This window comes from Neolamprologus brichardi, chromosome 6 (genome assembly GCF_056152115.1).
Source record: "Neolamprologus brichardi isolate AB-2024 chromosome 6, ASM5615211v1, whole genome shotgun sequence".
Classification (NCBI taxonomy): domain Eukaryota; kingdom Metazoa; phylum Chordata; class Actinopteri; order Cichliformes; family Cichlidae; genus Neolamprologus; species Neolamprologus brichardi.
In genome coordinates, this window is record NC_142109.1 from 25,152,213 (window position 1) to 25,169,034 (window position 16,822).

Here is a 16,822-nt window from a genome sequence, read left to right on the forward strand (position 1 = left end):
TCCTCACAGCTATTTACTTCCCATAGATAGATAATTTTATTACTGTAATTGATCATTTTAGTGTGAATCTCAATGTGAATCTGACCTGGTTTTGTCTGACCTGTTGTCTCTAGCCACTGTGGATAATGTTATTAAATGCACAAATGCAATACAAATTACTTAAAAAGCCTCACTTAGGGTCAATTACATGTTCCGCAAAATCACAAACAACTCACTGACCTACTGACTGTTTCACCCTTTAAGATCATATGATGTGTGAAGCTTCTTGCACTGTGAACTGTGTCGAGGACAACCGTACACAGTCAAAAATGACATACATATGTAGCATATGGTGTATTTTAATTGTTATCGTCCGCTTTCTAGCTTTCTGTTGGCATAGTAGAGACTTGCTGTGGGAGGATCTGGTACAAGTCTGCTTCTGTCAACTAAAAAAGTCTGAAGCTAATCTGTAGGAGCTCTCAACAAATCAGCTAAACAATCCTGGTGTGGTTACAAAAGCACCTGAGTTTGTGCAATCGGGTGTAAAGTTCATTGCTGTTTTCCAGTTTAAATAAATGTAATTCTGAGAAACTGTGTGACTACTTGAGCTGAAACTTTTTTAGCATTCGTAAGAGTGGAGTAGTTTGTTTTGGAGCTGTTAAGGATTTAACACTTGAACTGGATGTCTGCAGGCTGACGGCGTCTTCAGTATGAACAATTTTCAGATAAAAGTTATTGCAAAAGTGCCTGTTTCTAGCTAAACTCTAATAAAATCCATTCTTTATCAAAATCCTTCAGTGTGTGAACCTGGACAAGCTGGAGCCAGTGGCTAATGAGGAGCGATTGGTCAACAAGTCCATGGGTCTTCTTGATAACCAGAGGTTTTGGGCTGGAATCGTGTTTCCTGACATTGCCCACAACAACAGCACTGACCTGCCACCCAATGTCAATTACAAAATCCGTATGGACATCGATAATGTGGAGAGAACAAATAAGATTAAAGACGGGTAAGTGGCCGTGTTGAACAGACGGTTTTTATTTATTTGACCCTCCTTTGACCCTTCTGTCAGTCTGCCCCAGGGAAGCTGTGGCTACAACTGTAGCTGCCTCCACCAGTGTGTGAATGTGAGAGTGAATAGGTGGATGACTGGGTGTGTAAAGCGCTTTGGGGTCCCTAGGCGGGACTAGTAAAAGCGCTATACAAATACAGGCCATTTACCATTTACCATTTACCCTCTTGATTTTCATCTTGTTTTGCAGATATTGGGACCCTGGTCCCAGGGCAGACCCCTTTGAGGACCTGCGGTATGTCTGGGGTGGGTTTTCCTACCTGCAGGATGTAATCGAACAAGGAATTATCAGAGCTGTCACCGGCACCAAGGAGAAGACAGGAATCTACATTCAGCAGATGCCCTACCCCTGCTACGTTGATGATATGTAAGTGAATGCTGTGGTTAAAAAAAGAATGTGTTTCAGTTCTACAGAGGACATGTGTGTAACATTCAATGCGCTTTTTCAGATTCCTGCGTGTGATGAGTCGGTCAATGCCTCTCTTCATGACCTTGGCATGGATGTACTCAGTAGCTATCATCATCAAGGGAGTGGTATACGAGAAAGAGGCACGCCTCAAAGAGACCATGAGAATCATGGGACTGAATAACGGCACCCTTTGGCTCAGCTGGTTCATCAGCAGTTTAATCCCCCTGCTGATCAGCGCTGGGTTGTTGGTGATGTTATTGAAGGTTGGTGCAGCCACAGGCACACACACACACACACGTATGCCCAATATGTCACCATGAAGGAATGTCAGCAAATTATAGAAAACAAGTGAACATACTCACACTGATCATTGCAGATGTTCATACTCAGCACAATTAAGTCACTCTTTTTCCATGATGTCTCCAAATTTAATTAAAAGGTGGAAAACAACTGACATCATTCTTTTCTCTTCTTGTCTCTTTTGTCTGACGTCCTTCTCAGATGGGTAACCTGCTGCCTTACAGTGACTCCGGCGTTGTGTTTCTCTTCCTGGGATCGTTTGGCGTAGTTACCATCATGCAGTGCTTTCTCATCAGCACGCTGTTTTCTCGTGCCAACTTGGCAGCCGCCTGCGGTGGCATTATATACTTCACTCTCTACCTGCCCTACGTGCTTTGTGTTGCCTGGCAGGACTACGTGGGCTTTGGAGCAAAAATTGTTGTGGTGTGTTGAATAGATTTAATTACACACTTATGAATACAAACATGATTCTTTTGCATTTTGTACTCTTTCCTCGTGCCTTTGTCTTAAAATATTACTTCTATGTTTGAATATAGGGATTAAAAACAAGCTTGCTGTATGCAGGCATAATTTTCTGTCCTAAAATTTGAATGCTCTTTCATTTTCACAGAGTCTCCTTTCTCCTGTGGCTTTCGGTTTTGGATGTGAGTACTTTGCCCTCTTTGAGGAGCAAGGAGTGGGAATACAGTGGTCAAACCTACTTGCCAGCCCTCTAGAGGAAGACAGCTACAACCTGACCACCTCCATCTGCCTCATGCTGTTTGACGCTGTGTTGTACGGAATAATGACCTGGTACATTGAAGCTGTGTTCCCTGGTGAGTTGTGCAAAAACTTTGCAGTTTGGGTATTTTTTCCTTTAGCGGACAAATTGCACATGAGCAATATGAATTATTTGACAAGCAATACATTCTGTTACAGGTCAGTATGGGATCCCTAGGCCCTGGTATTTTCCCTTCACTAGGACATATTGGTGTGGAGAAAAAGAGAACAAGAACATCTCCACCCCTCTGTCAAAGAAGGGTAACGCTGATGGTACATATCATAATCATTATTATCATAATTTTTAGATATACAACACATCTGCACTTTAAACTACGTAAAGTTTGGATGGAATACCAGGATAAATTATGCTGTTTTTTTGTGTCTGATTTGCAGCTGTCTGCATTGAGGAAGAGCCAAGCCACATAGAGCCTGGTGTTTACATTGAGAATCTCGTGAAGATCTACAGCCATGGAAACAAACTGGCCGTGGACGGCCTGTCCCTGAGATTCTATGAGGGACAGATCACCTCCTTCCTCGGACACAATGGAGCTGGCAAAACCACAACTATGTAAGATAGTGCACATGTTGTCTACAGTACTCCCAAGTTTTGCTGAGCTGAGAGTTCGACACTTGATAAAGGATTTAAAAGTTTGCCCAGCTGAAGTGCTGACTGTATTTTTGTGTTTCCTTCTTGTTTCTGATCAAGGTCAATCCTGACAGGGCTGTTTCCACCCACCTCTGGCACAGCCTACATTCTCGGCAAAGACATTCGTTCTGAACTCAGCACAATCCGGCAGAATCTGGGTGTATGCCCTCAACACAACGTACTTTTCAGCATGTACGTATGCGTTACTGGGGGACAGACTTTTGTGGAAACTTTCAGTCTTTTGTGCTTTGGCTGTTAAGTGAACTGTTGCTTGCTGTAATGCAGGTTGACAGTCGAGGAACACATCTGGTTCTACGCCCGCCTGAAGGGTCTTTCAGAGGAGAAGGTGAAGGCGGAAATGGAACAAATTGTGAATGACGTTGGATTGCCTCACAAACGAAAGTCTCGCACAAGCACCCTGTCCGGTCAGTTTAAATTTGATTTATTACAGTGGGCAGGTTGTGCAAAGGGATTTCCTGTTTAACGCTTTTACAGAAAGTCTGTCTCTGACTTTTATTTCTTGATGTCTTTTTAGGTGGGATGCAGAGGAAGCTGTCAGTGGCCTTGGCTTTTGTTGGTGGTTCAAAGGTTGTGATTCTGGATGAACCCACAGCTGGTGTTGATCCTTACGCACGCAGGGGCATCTGGGATCTCTTGCTCAAATACAGACAAGGTAACTAGAACTGATATTGTCTTAGCTTATTATTTTTGTAGTTTTACATAGAATTTGAGTCAAGAAATCCACCCCCAAGAATGAAATGACAAATTCAGTTTTTTCTATTCTTAGGCCGCACTATCATCCTGTCCACTCATCACATGGACGAGGCTGACATCCTGGGTGACCGCATTGCCATCATTTCGCACGGGAAGCTGTGTTGCGTAGGCTCCTCTCTTTTCCTGAAGACCCACTTGGGAACAGGCTACTACCTGACCCTGGTCAAGAGAGACTATGACTTGACACTACAGTCATGCAGGAATTCTGCCAGCACCGTCTCCTATAGCAAGAAAACAGAAAAGGTACAAGAAATGTAAAAAGCAATATTAAGCTTTTTCAAATGAAGAAAAAAACCTTTTTGTATCATTAATACAGAAATATACTCTACTATAGTAAAATAGAAAATATACATGCTGATTGCTAATGAAGGACAACTGATTTAGTCTTTTTCTTCCCTCTTAACATTGTCTTGTCTTTTAAACAGGAGGACAGTGTATCAGAAAGCAGTTCAGATGCTGGTCTTGGCAGTGAACCAGAAAGTGAAACCACTACTATTGGTAAGAATCAATAACAAAGTGGCTGTCTTTCTTATAAAATTAAGCCCACATTATCAGTTTGAGCTCCAAAAAGGAAAGCTGTAATGTAAAATGACCTCTGTCCATTTACGAACTTCTCACTCTCTCTGCTTTTTCTTCCCCACAGATGTCTCCCTCATTTCCAATGTGATTTTCAAGCATGTCGCTGAGGCTCGCCTGGTGGAGGATCTCGGCCATGAACTCGCCTATGTCTTGCCCTACCAGGCTGCAAAGGATGGCGCCTTTGTGGAGCTCTTTCATGAGCTTGATGACCGACTGACTGACTTGGGAATCTCAAGTTATGGAATATCTGATACCACCCTAGAAGAAGTAAGATACTACATTTTCATTTGGTTGGAGTTAACTTTTTTACATATTTATATGTCATCTGCATTATTTTTTTTGCAGTCTGTTTTCACCTTAGCCAGTATTTTAATTTATTTCCCTCTAACTCTTCAGATTTTCTTGAAAGTGGCTGAGGACAGTGGAGTGGATTCAGTTGAGCTCTCAGGTAAATCTGGGATATTTATTCCAACATTTCCACACCTAACGTCTCCTATGCAATCTACATTATAACACCATTTGTTGGTAAACATTAGATGAAATAATTAGAAATTAAATGCTGTGTATACTGAATCTTAAATAGGAAGCATCAGGGAACATAGAGAAGACAAAACAATGGAATTTAAATAGTTTAGCTTAACTCACTGATTCTCATGTGGCTGCAGATGGAGTCGTGCCCACCAGAACCCGTCGTCGTCATGCGTTCGGAGATCACCAGAGCTGCCTGAAGCCCTTCACTGAGGATGACTTTGATTTCAATGACTCTGAAGGTGACCCAGGTAGAAATGGATTACCCAGCATGAAGTGCAGTGATAGCAAAGATCTTTTTTGCTATCATTCATCAAATCTTTCAGCCTATGCTTGTACCTAAAGTTTCATTTTACCAGATATATACATATAAACAAAATTACAAATTTGCAGACATTAAGTTATTACAATCCATGTGTCACAAGTTATGTTTCCATGTTGTCACACTGCAGTTTTGCTGATGGGTATCATATTGTCTGTGTCCAGAATCCCGTGAGACCGACTGGCTTAGTGGAACAGATGGCAAAGGGTCATACCAAGTGAAAGGCTGGAGTCTGAAGAGACAGCAGTTTGTAGCACTACTGTGGAAACGATTCCTCTATGCTCGACGCTCTAGGAAGGGCTTCTTTGCCCAGGTATACTGGCATTAAACCCACATATATGGGCTCTACACACACTGTTAGCCATTATATGAATGTTTATGCCTCGCTCAATCATGAGGCTCTTCCTAACTACTAACTTAATTGCCCCTTGGGGATAAATAAAGTCTTTCTGATGCTGATTCTGATTCTATGAAATAATAGCTGTATTTTTCTCTTTTAACATCAGTGCTGTTATCTTTCAGATTGTGCTTCCGGCAGTGTTTGTGTGTATTGCCTTGGTCTTCAGCCTGATCGTTCCTCCATTTGGAAAGTACCCCAGCCTGGCTCTGGATCCTGGCATGTATGGAGAACAGTTTACCTTCATCAGGTAAGATAAAATCTGTCTGCAAAGAACTTTAATCCATTGTTTTGCAAAATAGCCCATTTTCCTCAGCCCATTAAAGATGTAAAACATTACATAACGGTGCCTATCCTTAAGTGTTCTTACCAAAGCTGTAAATGCTAACTAGAATTTTGTGACGATGTTCTTTTAACATGTATTTCTCCTACTTTTAGAGATAGTTTAAAATGTCTTGTGTTATTAAAAGGAATGCGTTTTGTTTGTGCCTTTGCAGTAATGACATGCCTGAAGACCCTCATACCAACAATCTGCTTGGAGCTCTGACAGCAGAACCTGGCTTTGGAACACGCTGCATGGAAGGACAGCCAATACCGTGAGTTAACTTACATTTAGGAAAAATATTTAGATCTATATTATAGATTGTGTAAGAATCAGTCAGAATTTCAGGAAGAATGCTCAATGCATATGGACAAATTGGAGATTTTAATATGAGCGCCCTCTTTATGCTCCAGGGACATTCCCTGCACAGCAGTTCAAGATGAGTGGTCGGTCCCTCAAGTCTCTCAAAGTGTGAAGGACATGTTTGACAAAGGAAATTGGACCATGCAGAATCCGTCTCCATTGTGTGAGTGCAGCTGCGAAGGGCGCAAGAGGATGCTGCCCGAGTGTCCATCTGGAGCTGGGGGGCTTCCACCACCACAGGTTAGAGGTCTTTCCTTCTCATTGTTACCAAAGCACTTGCTCATAGGGGGTCATATGATTATATTTTCTGTTTTCTTTGTATTATTCTAGGGTCTTTACTTTACAACATAAATTACCTTGAGGCGACTGTGGTTATGATTTGGCTCTGTATAAATAAATAATTGAAATTGAGATGGCAAATATAATCTAAAACCAGTTAAAACAAAAGTCATATAATAAGTGTGAGCAACCAAGTAGATGAATAATGAACACGAAATAACTGATTTGTCTGTTTTTGTATCCAGATGAAGCTCAGTGAGACAGACACTCTGCAGAATTTGACAGGCAGAAACGTTTCAGACTATCTGGTTAAGACCTACGCTCAGATCATTGGCAAGAGGTAACACTCCTCTGACATGTTATTATTGTTTACCTTGATTTTTTTTTTTAATGCAAATTGTTCTCATTCAAGCAACTATCAAGCACTGAGTAATTTCTTTTCCTTTCTTACAGCCTTAAGAACAAGATCTGGGTCAACGAGTTCAGGTACAGTAACAGACATGATGCATCTTTAGTTCCTTCACAAATCAATAATACTGAGTGAGTGCTTCTCCGCTGTGTCCTTTCAAAGTATTAAAATGGCTGTAATCTATTGCAGATATGGCGGATTCTCATTAGGTGCAAGGAGTTCACAATTTCTGGCCCACACAGATGAAACTGATCGGGCAATTGCTCAGCTGAGGAGACGTTTCCATCTTGAAAGAGTAAGAGATTTTATTACATTATGTACTACATAATCCATAAACCGTTCCATAATGGCCTGCTTTGATTTTGTCGGGATAAGACTCTTACAGGCGGTCTGTCTGTGCTGTTATAATTACAGCTGTACTGATGATAAACATGGTATCTTATTACAAGTCTGAGCAGTGTCAGTTTACACATGTGCTAAAAAAGACTTGGCTCACTTCTTCTGTCTGCTGCCTCGCCCATTCTCCAGGGAGCTGCAGCAGATCGTTTCTTTCACAGTCTTTCCAGTTTCATCCAAGGATTGGACACCAAGAATAACGTCAAGGTTAGCACACACACGCACACATGCACACACGAGACAGCAGTTATACAACAGCACGTGGCTCTGGACATTACAGTTAAGCCTCCTTGATCAATTCCTTCAACAATGCCATTGTTAAACCTGCAGCTTGCACACAAAATGTGTAGTACTCAACCTACATGCTATTTATGTTGAGTATGTCATAGATAATGAACATTACATAGATTCCCTTCCACATTGGTGAGATTTATTGCCCTATGTTTTCTTTCTTACAGAGTACCAAGTAATGTGTATTTTTCTTATACTTGTACTTTCACATTTTAAATGCAAATGGTGTCTGGCACTATTTGGTGTCCAAAATAACAGCAAATGCACTATAACGTTAGAACCTAAGTGGGGTTTTTTTAAGTGCTACTTTGACTGTGGAAAGATAATAAGTGCTCAAGAGGGGGTAAAATAAATGAGTGCTGTAGACTTTCTTTACTCTTACAGACTTGTAACACTTAGCTGATCTCCAAGCTGCTGTTTTATGTCTAAGCTCCTTTTATTAGTCTCTAATGTTACATCAAGTGAAGCTCTCACAATTGTCTTTCTTAATGCAGATTTGGTTTAACAACAAAGGCTGGCACAGCATTGGTTCCTTCCTCAATGTGATGAACAACGCCATTCTACGGGTGAGTCTGCCAGGTGGAAAAGACCCCACAAAGTTTGGCATCACTGCCTACAATCATCCACTCAACCTCACCAAGGAGCAGCTCTCACAAGTCGCGTTGTGAGTATTACAGTGACTACAGTGCTGAATTCAAAGGTTTAACTATCTCTTTGGCCTCTTCTTACTCCCGTTGTGTCTTTTGTTATTTCTTTTCCAGGATGACAACATCGGTGGACGTGCTCGTGTCCATTTGCGTCATCTTCGCCATGTCCTTTGTGCCGGCCAGTTTTGTGGTCTTTCTCATCCAAGAGAGAGTGAACAAGGCTAAACACATGCACTTCATTAGTGGAGTGCAACCCTTCCTCTACTGGCTGGCCAACTTTGTCTGGGATATGGTAAGTCATTTTAGTTTTTCTAAACTTAAGGTTCATTTCGCTCAAGTCCGTGTAAAAAAGACTTGAAAATTTCAGACTACAGTCGTGATAGAACATCTAGCTTATTGAAATTAAATTCTTTTTATCCCATTTGCAGTGTAACTACATCGTTCCCGCCACACTGGTGATCATCATCTTTGTGTGTTTCCAACAAGACGCCTACGTCTCCTCCACCAATCTGCCTGTGCTGGCTCTGCTGCTGCTACTATATGGGTAAATTAGGCACAAACACAATTTCTTTGTCTCTTTCCGTTTTTGTTTATCTTTAACCTGTTTTCATATAAAATTCTGTTTGTGTCTTTTTTCAGATGGTCAATCACCCCTCTGATGTACCCAGCTTCATTTTTCTTTAAAATACCCAGCACAGCCTACGTGGTTCTTACTAGCGTCAACATACTGATAGGAATCAACGGCAGCGTGTCCACATTTGTTCTCGAGCTGTTTGGAAGCAATGTAAGCAGTTATTAGTAGCAGGAGACTTGAAAATTTATAAGGAATTACTCAAAAATATCTAGAGTTGCAGGTTTTTGAATGACTGACATTGAATTTTCAACCTTTCTTGGCTAAATGCTGCCTTCATTCCTCCTTCAGGAGATCGGTGGCATTAATGATATCCTGAAGAATGTGTTCCTCATCTTCCCTCACTTCTGCTTGGGAAGAGGACTTATTGACATGGTGAAGAATCAAGCAATGGCTGATGCTCTGGAGAGATTCGGTAAACACAGCAGGCAGTTGTTAACTACAGCAATAAATGTGTCCTTATTAGTTTTTGACAAGGTACGAAAAATAAGTGTTTGTTTCTAAAATGTATGTCCTGTTGTAGGTGAAAACCGGTTCCGCTCTCCTCTGGCCTGGGACATGGTTGGAAAGAACTTGTTTGCAATGGCCATTGAGGGTGTTGTCTTCTTCTGTATAACCGTTCTCATTCAGTATCACTTCTGCTTCAAGGCCAGGTGGGGGAAACTTATTACATACATGTGATTATTCTGTTTTAAATGCATTAAACTTTGTTCTCTATATCACAACACTCAGACTTAACTCCTTTCCTCCCTAACTTTCAGGTCATCCACTAGTCATCTGAAGCCCATTGGAGAGGAAGACGAGGATGTGGCAAGAGAGCGACAGCGGATCCTCAGCGGTGGAGGACAGTCAGACATCCTGGAGCTCAGACAGCTCACCAAGATTTACAAGCGTAAACAGAAGCCAGCAGTGGACCGGCTGTGTGTTGGCATCCCTCCTGGAGAGGTATTGCTGTCTTTTAGCTTTTATACATATGAGGATGAGTAATTTCTTTTTCAGTTAAGGATTAGCAGATGGCATTTTGAATGTGAAATATTAAGTGGAATATATTCTTCCTCTTTCCTGCAGTGTTTTGGTTTGCTGGGGGTGAATGGAGCAGGAAAAACCAGCACCTTCAAAATGCTGACAGGAGATTCTGTGGTAACAAGTGGCGAGGCCTACCTGGCTGGCAAGAGGTGAGAGACAAGAAAAGACGTCCTATCATACGACACTATGTAGATTACAACACTACTTAATTCATGAAAAGGTGTTACATTTCAGGTTTCTTTTTCTTTCTTCATATCACTTAAAAAACCCACTTTTATCTATTTTCTCTTACTGCAGTGTAACCACAGAGATAGATGAAGTCCATCAGAACATGGGCTACTGTCCTCAGTTTGATGCTATCAATGACTTACTGACTGGCAGAGAGCATCTCGAGTTTTATGCTATCCTGCGAGGAGTGCCCGAGAAGGAAGTCTGTGAGGTCAGCAACAAGCATACACACGTGATACATATTTGCCTTTTACACGTAAACTACACCTATAATTCTACTTGTGCAGTGTTGTTGTTTGTGTGGGGTTTTTTTTTTTTCTATTTTGTATTTCAACTAGACAATTTACCTGATAATGATAACACTTTCAGCCATGATGTCATGTTTCAGCCAGAAGACAGTTTAACACACTCAAAACTCTAACCCTCCACTAGGTGGCAGACTGGGGCATCCGTAAACTGGGTTTGATGAAGTATGTGGACAAGGCAGCTGGCAGCTACAGTGGAGGAAATATGAGGAAACTGTCTACTGCTATTGCTCTAATAGGAGGACCACCTGTTGTGTTTCTGGTCAGTGAAAATAATAATAATAATAATAATAATAATAATAATAATAATAATAATAATAATAATAATAATAATAAAGCATTGCTGAATGTTAAAGCTCCTAAAGTCAGTGAACTGTGTGGTAAATATGATTGTGTAGCACCAGCTGAGTACCTGCTCTTACATGTTCGCAGGATGAACCAACTACAGGCATGGACCCCAAGGCACGTCGTGCTCTCTGGAACGCCATCCTGAGCATCATCAAAGAGGGGCGATCTGTAGTCCTGACCTCTCACAGGTTCGACAGGCCCTTCCGGTCCATGTGTTTGTTTACCTGGACATTCTTTCCCCTTATGAATATTTTTCTTATGTGTCTTGTAATAGTATGGAGGAGTGTGAAGCTCTTTGCACCAGGATGGCCATCATGGTCAACGGCAGGTTCCGCTGTCTGGGCAGCGTGCAGCACCTCAAAAACAGGTGAGACCACAAAAATCACCTCTCACTACATTGTAGCTCACAAAAAGTCGTTTTACACTTTTAGCAAGATTGATGGTATTATTTTATGTTCATGACTATATATGGCAGCAATCCTGATTCTGTATTTCTGTTAGCTGCAGTAATGATTCATATGAAGGAAAGACTGGTCTTTAGCCCCATAGCAGGGAAAAAAAAACTGAATGTATATATATATTTAATATACTTGTTAGATTTGGAGATGGCTACACAATCATCCTACGGGTGGCGGGACCAGACCCAGACCTTAGGCCAGTAATGGACTTCATAGAAAGGGAGCTACCAGGGAGCACGTTGAAGGAGAAGCACCGCAACATGCTCCAGTACCAGCTTCCCTCATCCCTCACCTCTCTCGCCCGAATCTTCTCCCTGCTCTCAAAGAACAAAGAGACTCTCAGCATAGAGGACTACTCTGTTTCTCAGACCACTTTAGACCAAGTAAGCCAACTTACAAACAATCATTATGAACATCCAACTTCAATTTAAGCATGCTCATTTGTTTTTCCTCTTCTTCGCCCTCCTTTTCCAGGTGTTTGTAAATTTTGCCAAGGACCAAAGTGACGAGGACCACTTGAAAGATGTCCATCTGAGCAAGCGGGACGCTGTTGTAGTGGACATTTCCCAGCTGAACTCTTTTCTCACAGACAACAAGACCAGGGAGAGCTGTGTCTGATTCCACAACATACCATCTGTGGGAGTTGCAATGCTTCGCCCACCCTCCCCACGACCGAGAAAAGATGGACCACTAAACTCTGGGGAGACAGACTGCGTTCATTTTTTTTTCTACTTTTTAGTCTTTTTCAATTGTCATCATTTCTCAGTGGACCTGCATTTCAATGCACAGCCTCTTAAAAAGGCAGAGACTGCAGGTATTGTGACAGACACTGAAACAATGAAAGCTCAATGCAAATCAATGCAAGAAATATATATATAATTATGTTTAAGATGACGAGATATTTCTGTGAGGGTAGGAGACAGGTGCTTCTCCTTCACTAGACTGACAGAAAGAAAGGAAAGACTCAGAACACTTGAACTGACAGCAGAATTTTAATGCTGTATTAGACTGGAAAGCATGTGTAGCCTAGCTACCCACTCAATGGGCAAGACCAAGGGGATGGCAGAAGATCTCTCAGTTTTAAACCCCTTTCCTAAAGTAGTTAGCTGTGGTCAGTGAGGGTGTTTATATATTTGCCTGTATGGAGAAATCAGGATGATATAAAAAAAACAAATTTGGATCAGTCACTGCCAGCTGTTAAATCTGTTCAACCTTTTTAACCTGGTTAAAAACAGACTGACTGCTTTTTTATTCAGGGTCAAACCTTTCTAGATTTCTTTTCATTACCAAGCGCAGTTTGGGGGATTTTTTTCTATGTCAAATGATGGTAAAAAAAAAAAAAAAAAAACGCTTTTACAATCCACTTTCAGTCACAAATGTGCAATCATCAGCATAGTAATTTTTACTAATTACATTTTTAAAGGTAATTTAATTCCTCCAGGCAAACATAACCTTGACAGAGTTACTTTTCTTCAAATAACAATTAAGAACTGCTAACCAAGTTGTTTTGTTTTTATTTGTCGTACTTGGTGTCCTTGACATTATCCAGCATAGTGCCTAAACTGGTGGAGACAGAAATTTGAGCACTCCATTAAAACAACAATGTATGTAGGCTGCCAAGGAATGTATAAGACAGATACCAACATGCATCATAGCACAAAAAAAGCCCAATTTCTTTGTGTGTATAGAGAAACTTGACTGTTTTGTTTTAAAGTGTGTCCTTCATCGTGAAAAACAACAACAACAACAACAAAAAAAAATAAATCTTGTGGTTCTTTGTTATATGCACAAGATGTACAGTCTGCTATGCTGGCTTGTTGTTACTCATTCTGTCCTGTTCGGACAAAGGAGGGCTAAGGATTACTGAAGAATTTTTGAAAGTCAAATGGAAATATATAGTGCATGCTTTCCAATGGGCCACACACCTGGACTGTCCGGCCTTTTTTCTGTGTACCAAAGCATGCCGCCAGATCTGAGTGTGACCAGGATGTGCTTTTATAAACATCAGTGCGAGGGTACCACGGAAGCTTTTCAGACCTGAGCCAGTGCCGATGTGGATATTATGTACAGTAGCAATTTTGTGACGTCAAGTCAAAAAAAAAAAAGATGTTACCAGTGGAGTGAACAAACAGTATCTGTGCCAAATGAAGATGAATATGTATCCTTAACCAACCAGCATAATCTGGAGGAGGCAAATGTTTTTAAAAGTTTGTGTTGTGCTTTTATCCATCAGCTCAGTCAAAATCCTCCTATTCTCATTGTCAACAGCGTGAAACAAACTTGTGCTCTCATTCAGTCTTATTTAGACTGCAAGTTCTTTCTATCCTCTGGTCATGTTGCCAAATTCTACTCTGTCCACGTCCATAAACTGCCACACTGAAGGTATCTGTGCTGTCAGTAGCTCTAATATAGGACAAGCTGTTGAGATATTTTGTTTATAAGAGCTAGTCAGTAAGCCAGGCTAAAATCGAGGACCATGTCAATTAATATTTTTGCTTGTAATGCTTTATAGTTCAGAAGTCCAATCCAGGCTTTAAGGTGATAACAGGTGCTCTGTTTCATGCGGAATCTTGGAAGGGGGTTCCAATATCTCGGGGATAACTGCTCTGGGGCTGACTCTGTTACCAACACCAAGGGTCTGATCCCCATCCCACCAAACCCCTGTTTTAAATTTGAGCACTTTATAGGTTTAGTATAGTCTTTTATTTCAACTATTTTAAAGTGGAAATCATGGCAAAAGAGACATGTAAAAACAAATCTCTGCACTGGAATACAGACAAAACAAAGTTAATCCACTGCATAAAAGGATTTGTTTGAAACTTGAAATAGAGAATAGGCTTACATGTGATCGCGAGAAATGAGTGAAATAGTCAAAAGCAGAGATAGTAGCAAGTTAACGAAAGAGCGAGACAGTACTAAGGTAGGGATTTTTCTCTTCTCATGCTCAATATTATTATTTGTTTACATTTTTAAGTATTATGGCCGTTTGTGGTTGTTACCCATTGTGTATAGTTATTCTTTACATTAATAAATTCATACATTTTCAAAAAAAAAGGCTCATGATGTGATTACTTTGACTTTGCTTTCACAGTATCTGTGTGCTAGATTAAAAAAAGAAAAAAAGGGTGGGCTTGTCACATGGAAGTTTGTAGCTACTGGATGAACAAAAGATCAGTTTATGTTTGGGTGTGTGGGTTAATGTGTGCTGGTGACTAAGTTTCTAGAGATTTCATGCGTCTGTGTGTCCATTTTCATCTGCTGTGTTCCCACACACGTATACACACCCACCACACACACATTTTATTTGCCTTTAAAAAGAGAAGCATACTCACGGGTTCCTGTCAGTTATTCATCCACCAACATCATGATCGGGAGAGTTGTTTTTCTGGGACTTCTGCTCATCTGTGTGACTGCAGGTAACAAAGAAAAGCCCTCTATTCTAAACAAACAATCATTCTTCTGTATGTGGGGTACTTTTAAATGAAATTATATTTGTGTTAGATCGGGGTTAGTTAGTTTGGGGAGCAGCTGCAGTTGTAGAAGCACACTGACATAATGAAGTTTTGTTTTACAACACTGAGTTGAAGGGTTTATGCACTTCAACACTGATCACCAAAAACAACAGTCAAATGTCACAGAAAAAAATATCTGTAAAGTATAATTAAGTTGACTTCATTATAAATAGGAAATACAGAATACTTAGTTACATATGCATACGCATTTTGCAATATGGGGCTGTTATGTCAGGTGTGTCAGTTTTACTTTAGTTATTAAATTCTATGCACTCATACACTTAGTGAACATTTTACATATTAACAATACAGTAGTAGTAGTTTCTCATTCTAGTGCACAGTTCAGTGTAGGTACTTCTTTGAAGGCCAAATTATTTTTTTGGCCTTTCTTTATTTCTTGACTATTATATGAACTATTTTTAATATAATTTTTTTAAAGTTTTCTTTGGGCTTTTTTAAGGTGCAGAAGAGAGGTCTGGACTCATGAGAAAGGTGACATATTTTTAAATAGAAACTTTATATTTGAGTACTTTCGGAGATTGGATTTGTTTTAACTGAAGCTACAACTTTGTTGCTGAAATGTTGTTAGTATTATTGTATCTATTATAGAATATAAATGACAAATGTTTACCTTTCTGCCAGCCTACTTGTCCTGACACGGCAGAGATTGTGGCGTGTCCTTTGAACCTCTCTCCTGTATGTGGCAGCGATGGAAACACTTATGCAAATGAGTGTCAGCTGTGTGCCCAGAGACAGTGAGTACACACAGCTGCTCTACACTCCCAGTATTCACACATTGCTTCAACATCACCCAAGCCTGCATTGAGGAGGATATAATACTTGCACATCCCTCTGTTTGTAAAAAATTAAAAATTAGACAAATAATTGCTTCATGATTCAAATAATGAAGCTTTCCAGTTCAGTCTTGATTCACTTTTACAGTAATAAGCATGTAGATGTTAGTGATTTTTTAGGAAAGTAATAGTTATGTCATGGGAAATTATAAAGTTCTACATTTGAACAGGTAATTTAGCAGCAATGCTCTTATTCAATATTGCCAAAAAAATACTGACAAAACTATAGAAGATAGGATTAAGATAAGATAAAATCCTTACAGGGTTTTTTTTTTTTTATTATCAGATAATGAATAAAATAAAACATGATCTTGGCTTATATAGGCTTAAATCTTCCTCAAATGACAGACAGGTTTAGCTACAGGAAAGTAATGCTATTTTAGGATGATGTCATTCTTTTAAAAAAGATCTCTGTCTCTGTTTCTCCCTCTTTCTGTCTGTTCATGACCCAGTAACTCCTGACACATTTTATCTCTGTTCACAGATGAAATGTGACCTGTGGTTAACATGACCTCATTTTCAATCTTTATCATATGTTAAACTAAAAGGTATCTGACATAAATCATCCCAGTCATGTCGTTATTATTTTCTTATCAGATCAACGAAGATGGACATTATGATTGTCAAAGAGCAGAGCTGCTGACCTCCACACCTGGTGATGTCACTGTCAAGGGCCCAATCAGAATCAAGTGAAATGATTCCAACTGTTTTAAATACTTACCGCAATCAATAAATATCATTCAACAGTGTGCTTGGGGTATTTTCTTTTGTTATCCACCAAATTCACATTTCACCAAAGCAGACAATAATAAGGAGGGTGAAACAGACGAAAGATCAAATAACTAAAGGCACTAAACAAATGTTTCCCTGAAGACAATGCTGAATAGAACATGGGGAAGAAAAGAGAGAGATTTGTTATTTAGAGACAGGAATCAGTGTAACATTCCTTTGTAAAGTCAAGACACAAGGTGAATGAACACTTGGTTA

The 16,822-nt window shown here is 40.1% G+C and overlaps 2 protein-coding genes across 3 annotated transcripts in view; both read left to right on the forward strand.

Moving 5' to 3' along the window:
* The window catches only part of LOC102784245 (phospholipid-transporting ATPase ABCA1-like), a 34,908-nt gene extending 21,688 nt beyond the window's left edge, over positions 1-13,220 (forward strand). The window contains exons 13-49 of one of the 2 annotated variants that reach the window (XM_006790834.3): positions 778-986; positions 1,240-1,416; positions 1,499-1,721; positions 1,960-2,181; positions 2,369-2,573; positions 2,677-2,790; positions 2,914-3,088; positions 3,227-3,358; positions 3,452-3,591; positions 3,702-3,839; positions 3,954-4,183; positions 4,366-4,438; positions 4,584-4,786; positions 4,916-4,967; positions 5,185-5,298; positions 5,534-5,682; positions 5,892-6,016; positions 6,264-6,362; positions 6,502-6,691; positions 6,976-7,070; positions 7,184-7,216; positions 7,329-7,434; positions 7,668-7,742; positions 8,321-8,490; positions 8,588-8,765; positions 8,902-9,017; positions 9,113-9,257; positions 9,396-9,519; positions 9,628-9,757; positions 9,866-10,049; positions 10,173-10,279; positions 10,428-10,569; positions 10,791-10,925; positions 11,096-11,199; positions 11,286-11,378; positions 11,609-11,852; positions 11,944-13,220. In XM_006790834.3, the coding sequence (XP_006790897.2) occupies positions 778-986; positions 1,240-1,416; positions 1,499-1,721; positions 1,960-2,181; positions 2,369-2,573; positions 2,677-2,790; positions 2,914-3,088; positions 3,227-3,358; positions 3,452-3,591; positions 3,702-3,839; positions 3,954-4,183; positions 4,366-4,438; positions 4,584-4,786; positions 4,916-4,967; positions 5,185-5,298; positions 5,534-5,682; positions 5,892-6,016; positions 6,264-6,362; positions 6,502-6,691; positions 6,976-7,070; positions 7,184-7,216; positions 7,329-7,434; positions 7,668-7,742; positions 8,321-8,490; positions 8,588-8,765; positions 8,902-9,017; positions 9,113-9,257; positions 9,396-9,519; positions 9,628-9,757; positions 9,866-10,049; positions 10,173-10,279; positions 10,428-10,569; positions 10,791-10,925; positions 11,096-11,199; positions 11,286-11,378; positions 11,609-11,852; positions 11,944-12,087 (5,295 nt within the window). In that variant the 3' untranslated portion in view covers positions 12,088-13,220. The remainder of the gene's footprint in view (positions 1-777; positions 987-1,239; positions 1,417-1,498; positions 1,722-1,959; positions 2,182-2,368; positions 2,574-2,676; positions 2,791-2,913; positions 3,089-3,226; positions 3,359-3,451; positions 3,592-3,701; positions 3,840-3,953; positions 4,184-4,365; positions 4,439-4,583; positions 4,787-4,915; positions 4,968-5,184; positions 5,299-5,533; positions 5,683-5,891; positions 6,017-6,263; positions 6,363-6,501; positions 6,692-6,975; positions 7,071-7,183; positions 7,217-7,328; positions 7,435-7,667; positions 7,743-8,320; positions 8,491-8,587; positions 8,766-8,901; positions 9,018-9,112; positions 9,258-9,395; positions 9,520-9,627; positions 9,758-9,865; positions 10,050-10,172; positions 10,280-10,427; positions 10,570-10,790; positions 10,926-11,095; positions 11,200-11,285; positions 11,379-11,608; positions 11,853-11,943) is intronic. The other variant, XM_006790835.3, reaches the window with a different exon arrangement.
* A 1,562-nt stretch (positions 13,221-14,782) lies between these two features.
* Positions 14,783-16,578, forward strand: spink4 (serine peptidase inhibitor, Kazal type 4). The gene is made up of 4 exons (XM_006790833.3): positions 14,783-14,885; positions 15,442-15,473; positions 15,624-15,736; positions 16,433-16,578. Exons 1-4 carry the CDS (start codon positions 14,834-14,836, stop codon positions 16,476-16,478), a joined length of 243 nt encoding a protein of 80 aa, XP_006790896.1. The 5' UTR covers positions 14,783-14,833; the 3' UTR covers positions 16,479-16,578.
* Positions 16,579-16,822: the final 244 nt, after the last annotated feature.